Consider the following 11,554-nt stretch of genomic DNA (forward strand, 5'->3'; position numbering starts at 1 on the left):
GAAGTTGGAGAAGGCCTTAAGGACGAAAATGGCGCGACGATGATGATGATTGATTGATAAACAACACGAAGAAGAAGAACGGACATGACGGAGGAAAGTAATAGGAAGAGGTCAAGAGGAACAATGAAATAATCCATGAAATGGCACTTCACAAAATACCTTTTCTTTAGCTTCTTGATTAATTTCTGCATCACGTATCTTTTCGACCTGTCGTTCTTTTGCGATCTTCTCAAACAGCAACCTCTCGCGTTCTGTCGTATTTAAATAGTTTAAAAAAAATCAAAACAGAGCAAAACAATTGAACAACTTAATGCTTCCTACATCATACGCGCGGTGCGATATCGCGTACGCGCGATGTGCTATCGCGGAGTATCAACGGGGGTGTGCGATTTTGAACCAATCAAGAAGGGTATTAAAAGGTGGCTGTGTACTCTCAGACATGCATGTAGTAAAAGTGCAATAACTTTGTAATTATTCGCGCAAAACATATAAAAGTATACATTTTATGAAGGCAAGACATCAATAAATCTTAATATAAATACAGATTTGGGGTAAAAACAACAATTTTGAAGAAAATCACAAAAAGTGAGTTTTTGGCAATATTTGTTAGGTACATCATAACAAAAAACACTCTTTCCAAAATATTTTATTTTGTTTTTAGCTCAATCTTGAGGCTCCATTCCAAAAACGGTTTTTTTATTTTTTTGATATTGGCCTTATTTTTTGAGATATTGACCATATAAGGCATCAAAATGAACTTTTTTAAATTCAAAAACGCCTATTTGCACAAAATGATGCCCAAAATCGGAAATAGACCAAAATATAAAAACATGAGAAAACCGTTTCTTGAGTCGATCATGCTTTTTACGATGATCATATTTGCTTACCTATAGATGCTGTATTTATTGAGTTATCGTGTACCTAAATCGTCATTTTACCGAGAAAATGAACATTGAAATAATGGCCGTTGAAGTTTAAAGTGGTCACATTTTGCACTTTCATCGAATCTCACAGGAGAATGCGACAGTTTTCGTTTTTGAAACTTATATTACGTGAACATCGGGTAAAGCCACAGCCCCTTGAGAAGTTTGAGCGAAATCCATTCATAACTTGATATTTAAATCGGGGAAAGAACTTGAAAAACCCACATTTTATCAGCTAAAACGGAGCCATTTGACCACTAGGTTTTTGTGAAATCAGTGCTTCCGTGGTGTTTCCATAAGATGCGCCGCGCATGTAGATAAGCGTCGCGTATGCGTCGCGTATTTGTGCGTTAACAAATTGCGCTATACGCAACGCGATGAGTTGTTGCGCGCGTGTACCTTGCTGGTACAACAAAGATTTTCTTTCCTTTTCAATTTCAAACACGAGTGGAATAGTGAAATAAAATCCTTAAAATATTGCAGTTGGAGTTTACAAATCTGGATTTTCATTCATTATATTTATAAAAAACATAACAAGGTACAAACATATCATAAAAACTCAATTTTGAGAAAGAAACAATGGCTAGAGTACACATCCGCGTTAATAAGATCATCTGCAAATGCAAGTTTGACCATAAATAGTTTAAAGCCAAGTCATAATTGGCAATTGAAATGAGCATTTCAAGTTATCAACCAATCAGAAATTCTGTTAGATGACCAGTAGTGTTCAGGGAGTTAATTAAACCATGTTTTTGTCAGTACATTCATATGCTAGAGCCCCACTGTTCTGAAAACCTGGCTACGTCACTACCTAGATGCAATTTCTAGTACATTTCTTATGCTTTGTAGAAAGAATAACATAAACTAAGTGTATTGTACGACAATTTTGTAGCACGAAATATTGTTATTCAATTTGGTAACAAGACTTGTTTAGTAGACTTACCCTTCTTAGCACCACTCCTTCTCATGTCCATATGCAGTGGCATTATACCAGGATGTTTCTTCTTCATATGATGATGTAGATACCTTGTCCTATAGGGACAGCAAGGACATAATCTTGTTGGACCCCGAGGCTTCCCTTCTTTCCTCTTGTCTTTCCGTTCCCTCCGTGTCGGTAGGTCGACGTTGCCCCCAGTTTTAGCCAGGTCTAAGAGGGCTGTGACGTCATGTGTGGAGTTGGTATGGTGCATACTGTTAATGTGATATTTCAGGTTGCTCTTGAAAACACCACATCTTGGACACTTCAGCTTAGGTTTACCTAACAAAAGTAAAAACATCATCATCATCATCATCATCATCATTATCAGTTCTGTGACCCCGTCACGGGTCACTGACCAATCGCCGCCGAAAAAGCAGACGGCTTGAGGAAGCATCCAGGATAGGATGTGAAACGTCGCCAGTCAATAAATAGTAACTCCAGTTGACTAGATTTTAATTTAAATCAACTCGATATTTTATATACCTGGATGACTGAGAATATACACAAATACAGGGTGTCCCAAAAAAAAGAGGCCCCACATTGCACCCTCTTTTTCTCCTATTTCTGAAAAGTTGATCAAATATATTTTGGTATATAAAGAAACCTTAAATCGTTAGCTTTAATAAACCAAAACAATTATTTCAATCGGCTCATAACTTTTGAAGATATGTCCTTTTAAAGAAATGTATCCGTTTTTCACTCTGTCCACGGAGGAGGTTTGGCTACTTCAAAGATTGAAAAGTGCATATACCATGCATGAATATAAAACATTCCTCGATGATAACTTTATAAAATAACAACTTTATTTTAGGGAATGGGCTTTACAGGTGGACTTATGGGTTATGGATTTTGTTAAGTGTCATTAATTTGGGCGAAATTGATGTGGGATGTGACTTCTTTTGCTATACTTGCAATTACTTATGTTTTTCTCGTTTCTTGCTTTCTTTTTATTGACAACATAAGTCATTTCTCTTTTTGAATAAAAGGTAGCCCTGAAAAGGGCTGTTTAGTTTGTCTTTGGTTCTTTTGAAGTGAGTTTACTGTGCTGCTCTGCCCTCTACCTGGTTGCCTCCATGACGAATACAGGTTTCAGCCCTAGTTCTCATTGCATTAATTGCGTTGCGTACCATCCTTATGCGCCGGATACTTGCGAATGCAGCAGAAATACGGGGTTGCGAAGATATTTGAAGCTAGCTGGTGATCCTCGCATATAGTGAATGCTTTCCCAAGCCTAATGCTATTATCTATCCATGTCATTAACCGTGTGTTTCGTTTAAATCTTTGATGTAGCCAAACCTCATCCGTGGACAGAGTGAAAACGGGTACATTTCTTAAAGAGGGCATATCTTCAAAAATTGTGAGCCGATTGAAAGAATTGTTTTGGTTTATTAAAGCTAACGATTTAAGGTTTCTTTACATACCAAAATATATTTGATCAACTTTTCAGAAATAGGAAAAAAAGAGGGCGCAATGTGGGGCCTCTTTTTTGGGACACCCTGTATATCATCATCCTTATCAAGTTATCATCATCATCATCATCATCATCATCATCATCATCATCAGTGGCGTAGATTTCTTTTTGACATTGGGGGGATGGAGTTGGAAAAAATTCTTGAAGTATAGTCAATCCAGCACCTTTTGGCGACAGAATAAGTTTATGGTACGCGCGAAAATATTTGCTATTATGAAGCTAAACTGATGAAATATGATGTAAAAGTAGAATAAATGCGCGCGAAGCGCGCGAAAATTTGCACTTTTGGTGCTAAAATGAGGTTAATTTGGTCAGAAACCCATTATCAGGCGTCAATATTGGGGGTGATTGTATGGACCACCCCCCTCCTGGCAAAATATAAATATATAAATCCCCCATCCCCCCGGATCTACGCCTATGATCATCATCATCATCATTACTATTAGCAGCAACACGAATGAAAAATCTTTACTGTTTCCTCTTTATGAGTGACTAATATTAAAGATTCACAACGTCATATCTACACTAATTCATGTGGGTTTTTTTAACAAACCTGATTTAGGTGCTGCCTTTTCTTCGGGTTTTTCATCTTTCTCCATGTCGCCGCTGCCCTGCAAAACAATATGTAAATAGACCAGTTCAATCATTCGTTCTAAAATAATAACTAATAAATAAGTTAACAAATCCCCCCTTTGCACATGTCAACTTCTTAAAGTTGAATAATACTTAAAGCTACCATGCTCATAATATCAAGGGCCAAAAGTACATGCAGGTAACACCTCATATTCACTTTTGGCCCTTGAAAATGGATAAAGCCTTGTAGGTGTAGACTTTATATTGAATGGTTTGCTTCATCCATGTTCAAGGGCAAAAAGTACATTATGAGGTTTTTCCCGCCCAGTGACGTTATGCCAAAGGGTGAAAAACTAACATTTTGTGGAAAAGAAATACACATTTATTTTTTATGAAAATGTAACAACATGGCTTTAAAAAGAAAGCTCTAATATACAAATCTCATAATACCTTTTCTTTACTGTTTTCTGCATCAGACATATTTTCTAATACGACCTGTTGTTCCTTTGTCTTCTCAAACCGTATTCTCTCACGTTCTGTTTTATTAAAAGAAACAAAAATCAAAACAAATCAATTAAAATGAATATCACATCAATTTTCGCAAAAGAAACATTGCTAAACATTACGCCCCGGAGGGAGTTCCCCCTGCATGAAGGTATACGGGGATGTGCCACGGTTTTGGGGTACCCTTTCAGCAATTTTGGTATATCAATGGGTGGGTTTTCAGTGGAGACTAAATGGGCATTTGGGCAAAAGTGTAAAAGCGCCCAAATTTGGGTGTTTTTTGTGAAAAATTGGTATACTGATGGGTGCCAAAAACAGCAAAAAGTAGGTATAGAGAAAGTCAGCATGCGAAAGTCTGCGTGGCACATCCCCGTAATTTTTGTTCGAAGACCCCCCCGAAAACTACCATACAAATATTTCTAAACCATAATCAGTGGCGTACCGTGGCCGCCCCTTCCCCGGGGGGCTGAAGAAAAGCCAATTTTGCCGCCCCTTCCTAAACAGCCCGAAAAGGTTCCCCCAATTTTTTTTACGGTCGTTTGAAAAAGTGAAGAGCAAAAAAAAAAGGATTTATAGGCGTTACCGCCCCAAAAGCAACACATTTTGATGTATAGTACAATTTTTCACATTTTCCGCCCTAATTTACTAATTCTTTTTGCCGCCCCTTCTTCTTCCGCCGCCCCTCTTTTTGCCGCCCTTCGTCTTCCTGCCGCCCTTTCGATTTTGCCGCCCACTGCTTTGACCCCGGGGGGCTGGCGCCCCCAAAGCCCCCCCCCCCCAAAAAATACGCGCATGATAATCATCAACATCATACGGGGAGGTGATCAAGAGGCCGTAATAGACAAGAGAGTTATCACCACCCTAAACCATCCTAAATTATAAGTTACCAAATAACCAACACACAGTTGACACACCAATCAAAATAAGGGAAAAAGAACAACGTTCCAAAAATAATAACGAATTATTACATTGCATTAATAATGTTGTTTCAATGTAGCTTCTATGAGATTGCACATTCTCAGGACTTGCCACCATTCAAAATCGGAGCAAGTTAATTGTTAATTTGAGACAAGACCAGTTTAGACTTACCCTTCTTAGCACCTCTCCTTCTCATGTCCAGATGAAGTGGCATTTCTATACCAGGATGCATCTTCTTCATATGCTGACCAAGATATCTTGTCCTAAAGGAACAACAAGGACATACTTTGGGTGGACCCCGAGGCTGCTCTTCTTTCCTCTTGTCTTTCCGTTCCCTCCGTGTCGGTAGGTCGACGTTGCCCCCGGTTTTAGCCTGATCTAAGAGGGTCATGACATCATGTGTGGAGTTGGTATGGTGCATACTATTAATGTGATATTTCAGGTTGCTCTTGAAAACACCACATCTTGGACACTTCAGCTTAGGTCTCACTGAAAAAAATAACATAAAAAAATAAGTTTTATCATCATCATTGCCAGTAGCATAGTACGCAGAAAATAAGAAAAATAACTTGTTTGATGACGATACAATAATGTAGGTACACAATTTCCCATTGACGTGTGACCCATGCCCAGTTTTGCACCGTCTAATAAGGCTGTATCAAAATGATCATTAACTGGTCATGATTGAGACAAGACTGCCACATCAAATTGCAACACATGATCCTCCTGATTCGTAGATTAATGTTTAGGTTTAATCAAAGTTACTGGTAATTTCAAGAAAACCCAATGCGCTATAAACCTTTATATTGGTCATTTTACACATTAATGAGTAACAGTAATTTTGATACAGCCTATATAAACAAACCTGATTTGGGTGGTACATCCTCTCTGCTTTTTTCTTTTTTCTTTTTGTCCCCATCGCCCTGCAAAATAATAGTTACATAGTACAAGTAATTGATTCATAAAAACTGGTAAAAAAAGACAAAACAAAAAAATGAATGATGGTCTACAGAAAAGAGGGACGTTTACCAAAGCGGGTGTATTATTTCCGCTTGCCTAGGGCCCAATTAAAGAACAAATCTCGTTATCATAAATGGTGGAGAACCGGGTATGATGATGATGACGATGACTGTGTTCTTAAGCGTGTTGTTTTTGCCAGGCGGCGGATGACATGATCGAGCCGGCAACTCGTGAAACTGCCCGGCCGTATGGCATTTTCCATATACTTGGTTAGTTTTGTGGGGTTCATTATCGAACCCCAACGGTTTTAGCTTGTATTTATATTATTTATCAACATAGGCCTATTTGTTTGTGATATTTCAAGCGTTTTAAAATTTCAAAATAATCCCATTCAATTACACGGTTGACGATGAAAATTTACTGAATTTAGGGACTGCACGTCATACACCACCTGGTTTTTGCTTGTATATTTTGTTGTAAAGCGCAATGAACATGTTGAAGCTATGTTAATGTTAATGCGCTATAAGTGTCAGTTTATTATTATTATGATGATGATGGCGATGACGACGACCATGATGATAATGACGATGAGGATGATGATGATGATAATGATAATGATAATGATAATGGTAATGATAATGGTAATGATGATGACGATGATGATTAATGATGATGATGAACAGAAAGAAAAGGAGAAAGCTCCGTAATACCATAAATACGTGAAAAAGTAAATTCATATAAATACCTTTGTTTTAGTAATTTCTTCATTAGGCATACGTTCTGGTTCAAGTACGACCTGTTGTTCCTTTGTCATGCTCTCAAACCGTATTCTCTCGCGCTCTATTTTATTAAAATTGTATAAAAATCAAGAACAAAAAAGGGTGAATAGTAGTATGCTCATGGTACAGTGGAAGTAATAGTGTTTTACAGTTTCAAACAAAATAATCAAAAACCAAGTTTTATAATAAAACTTTACTATTCAAGAAGCCTAAACAATTATCACACAAATTCAAAAATGTCGCATTCTTTACATGAGAGAAAGCAAGCAAGAAGTAGTAGTAAGGGTCCTCCCATAGGTGATGTTTATTAGGGTAGGCCTACCATTACATACGATATATATACTTACAGATCGGAGGCGTTTTAGGTCAATTTGAAGTTACTGAGTTCGAATTTTGAATTTGGCTGGCAATAAGGAATCAGTATCGGTTGACCTATCTGTGATGCACCATTTTTGAGTTATAAGTAAAAATGTAAAAATTATATTTTGGTGACTCCAACTAATTTTGTGATGGTACTTATGTAACGAGATATCCTATGTGGCGTAAGCTATTCTTTATGTAAATTGTTTTTGCAACAGGAACAATTTCAGACAATTTTAAAACAAATCAGATAATTTTAAAAATGTTGATCCCTATAGCGCCAAAAACATGACATTTGACCTTTTCGCTTTTTAGTTAACGAGTGGTTTTCAACAGGATTTGAGCAATTCTGAAATTTCACCTGTACCCCTAGTATCTCTTAAACAGAGTATTTAATCACTTTCTCCTAAATTAAAAATGTTACATGCAGTGGATTTGAACTCAGCACCACGTCAAACACCTCCCATATCTTTTAGTGTAATAGTATCTTGTGTATGGTTGAACCGTTTCTGGAGCACATTTGGCTTGGTATCCCCAAGAAAAGAGTGACATTAAAGTATAGCAACGCCCTCCATACTAACTCGTGTATATATACCTGGTTTGGGTGCTTCAACTTCCCTATTTTCGTCATCTTTCTTGTCAGTTTCAGGCTCAGCAGGTCCTGTTTCAAACGAAAAACAAATAGGGCCTAGGACTATGGTTATTATCATTTTACAATTAAACATGTATCAACCATTTAAACTTCTAAATTAAATTCTCATATTGGACTACTCAAGCAGTCATATATTTTTTTACTGAAAGACCGGGAAAAATGCTGTCATGAGCGCGAGATTCAATGTTAACCAACCAACCAACCGTCACACACGCGAGATTTACCAAAGGCAAAATTGTGCGGTGGTAAAGGTTAAAAAAAGAAATATAGAGGTATTGGACAGGGGTGAAAACGTTAACCGTCTATATTCAATGCATCTGTATGGGGAGCCTCGACTAATCGTGGCTCCCCACATAAAAAAATATTTAATGGTAGGTGTTGTCCATATATTCCACATGTTATGGCGGAATTAATATTAATGTTCATCCCCTAATAGTGTATGTTCCGTGTTTTGTTTGTGCATGTCCTTCTTTGTCTTGTGCATACTATTTACAACTCATACCATGAAGTCTCACATACCTATTGGCTGCACGTAATCTGAATTGTTATCATAATCTGAACTGAAAGTTCCTTCTTCGTCCTCTTCATTTCCATTAAAATGTGCCCTTTCATCATGTTCACCTTCAACGGCTGCGGGGAAAAACTCGTCGTACACCGAGCCGTTTCTTAATCGCTCTGTAAGACAATGAAAAGAATATATAACACTATAAACGAGGGTTAGGACTCCAGATGAGCTATAAGAAGGCAGAGATCATGTCCATCGGCCGATCCAGTGTTACAAAAGCAGTTGTCCTTCTAGGCAATGAAGGTCTCATTACAGTAGTCGACCACTTCAAGTATCTTGGTGCTTACTGCAGTGCTGACGGGTCTAATACCAAAAAGCTAAACAACAGCATTGGCAGAGCCACATGAGCCTTCAGAGAGCTGGACGAAGTGTGGAAGGACAACCTGAAGACCAAGCTGATGTTCTACAATGCTTGTGTACTTTCCACACTCCTCTATGCTGCTGAGTACTGGACACGAGGGATGAGGCTAGACTGGATGCTTTTGACAAGCGCTGCCAACGCAAAATCCTTCGAGTGGTATGGTCGCAACATCTTAAAGTAGTCGACCACTTCAAGTATCTTGGTGCAAGCAGTGCTGCAAAAAGCTAAGCAACAGAATTGGCAGAGCCACATGTGCCTTCAGAGAGCTGGACAAAGTGTGGATGTAGTGTAGTGTAGTGTTACAAAACCAGCTGTACACTCTAGGCAATGAAGGTCTCATTAAAGTATAGTCGACCACTTGCTTCAAGTATCTTGGTGCTTACTGCAGTGCTGACAGGTCTAATACGAAAGAGCTAAACAACAAAATTGGCATGCAGAGCCACAGGAGCCTTCAGAGAGCTGGACAAAGTGTGGAAGGACCGTCACATCAACCTGGAGACCAAGCTGAAGTTCTGCCATGCTTGTGTACTTTCCACACTCCTCTATGCTGCTGAGTGCTGGACACTCACATCGAGAGATGCGGCATATACCTAAGAGCCATATACGACCGAAGACCAAACGGCTCCAACTCACATTGGTCATCATCCGGAAACGCCGCCTACAGTGGTTTGGACATCTGCAGCTAATGGATAAAGATCGCATCCCTAAAAGACTCTACCTTTGGAAGCCAACCCATGGGAGACGCAAACCTGGTCGTCCAAAGACATCATGGAGAGACGTCATCCACAGAGACCTAGGGTGGACTGTAAAGGAGGCTGAAGTTGCAGCTATCATGGATCTCAGGACTTGGAAGCATCTCTTCAGCCAGGCAGCGTTTGCAGGAATGCATGACGCTGATTGGTAGGTAGGTATACCGAGGGTTTAAAACCAGAACCACGTATCAATCTTGATCTATGTCCAGAATTACATGTTACTCATTTCGGCAACAAATGGACGGTTAATCCTGCCCTCATTAATGTAAGTGACTTTGGGGTATATGCATGGTCTTGCGTATAACTGTTTAATGGACATGGACATAACAAATGGTTTTATTTTGGTTTTAAGCCCTCGATAAGAAAACATACAGTTCAACATTACATTTCAAACATAATGATCATAAGGAAACGAGGAAAATTGCTTACAATTATAGGCTACATCCTTATACATACCTTTATGTGTCAGTTCATGCCGGTTCCTGGCACCAAGAAAAGCAAAAGATTTGTTACAGTAGCTACACGTGTAATGTTTTTCACCTGTGTGTGTCAGCTCATGTTGTTTTTTATGGTCCAATCGAACGAAGGATTTATGGCAGTAAAGACACTGGTGTGGATCTGATCTTCCTGTGTGTGTCAGCTCGTGTCGGTTTTTAGCACTCAAATAAGCAAAACGTTCGTTGCAGTGGCTACACTTGTGTGGTTTCTCACTTGTGTGTGTCAGTTCGTGCTGTTTCTTGTGGTCCATTCGACTGAATGATTTCTTGCAGTAACGGCATTGGAGTGGCTTATCTTTACCTGCATGTATCTGTTCATGCCGGTTCTTCATACCCAAATGAGCAAAACGTTTGTCGCAGTAGCTACACTTGTGTGGTTTCTCGCCAGTGTGTGTCAATTCATGCTGTTTCTTGTGGTCAATTCGATTGAATCCTTTATAGCAGTAACTGCAATGATGTGGTTTTCCTGTACCTGTGTGAACCAGTTCATGGCGGTCCTTGGTAGCTAAATAAGCAAAAGATTTGTTGCAGTATGTGCACTTGTGAGGTTTCTCGCCAGTGTGTGTCAGTTCATGCTGTTTCTTGTGGTCAATTCGACTGAATGTTTTATTGCAGTATTGACACTTATGTGGCTTCTCTCTGCCTGTGTGTGTCACTTCATGCCGCTTCATTATACCCAAATAAGCAAAACGCTTCTCGCGCGCGGTACCCACACTTGTGCAATTTTATTCCTGTGTCACCCAAACGATCATGATTAGACTTTATCGCAGTATTTGTGTTCATAGGATGTTTTCTTTGTTTCCTCGTCCTGCATTCCGGAGCAAACAACTTCCAATGTTTGTTTATAGTGTCGGTGTTGATCTGAAAATAGGAATGAAGTGAATGAAATAGAACAAAAAGTGAATTTTAGTACGTAAATAAACATGCATTAATGATGTTGTCTCGGTCCCAGCCGGTTTGTGTTCCTCCGTCACTAAACAAACCGTCTGGCGACAACCCGTGAAATGGCAGTCGCTGATTGGTAGCTATTGGTTAATGAATTTCCAAATAAGACTATTTTCAATTAGCTATAGAACGTGACTTGCGCGGGAATTGCGTAAGTGACAATAAACATCGTAGCCTGCCCCCCCCACCTCCCCCACTTTTTGTAGATACCACAAACACAAAATATACGCTAGCTTAGCAGCCACTGAGGCGCCAATCGTCTGATATTGCCTTTCATGTACATGTCAGCGACTCGCAGCGCGTACTCACGTACGT

General features: G+C 39.1%; 1 protein-coding gene across 1 annotated transcript; it reads right to left on the bottom strand.

The window, feature by feature from the left end:
* Positions 1-111: 111 nt before the first annotated feature.
* On the bottom strand, positions 112-11,088 carry LOC140141230 (uncharacterized). The gene is made up of 10 exons (XM_072163032.1): positions 10,254-11,088; positions 8,639-8,794; positions 8,063-8,128; positions 7,074-7,168; positions 6,234-6,291; positions 5,540-5,857; positions 4,397-4,482; positions 3,927-3,984; positions 1,867-2,181; positions 112-251 (listed from the first exon to the last, which is right to left on the bottom strand). Exons 1-10 carry the CDS (start codon positions 10,963-10,965, stop codon positions 112-114), a joined length of 2,004 nt encoding a protein of 667 aa, XP_072019133.1. The 5' UTR covers positions 10,966-11,088.
* Positions 11,089-11,554: the final 466 nt, after the last annotated feature.

Source organism: Amphiura filiformis, chromosome 2, assembly GCF_039555335.1.
Source record: "Amphiura filiformis chromosome 2, Afil_fr2py, whole genome shotgun sequence".
NCBI lineage: Eukaryota > Metazoa > Echinodermata > Ophiuroidea > Amphilepidida > Amphiuridae > Amphiura > Amphiura filiformis.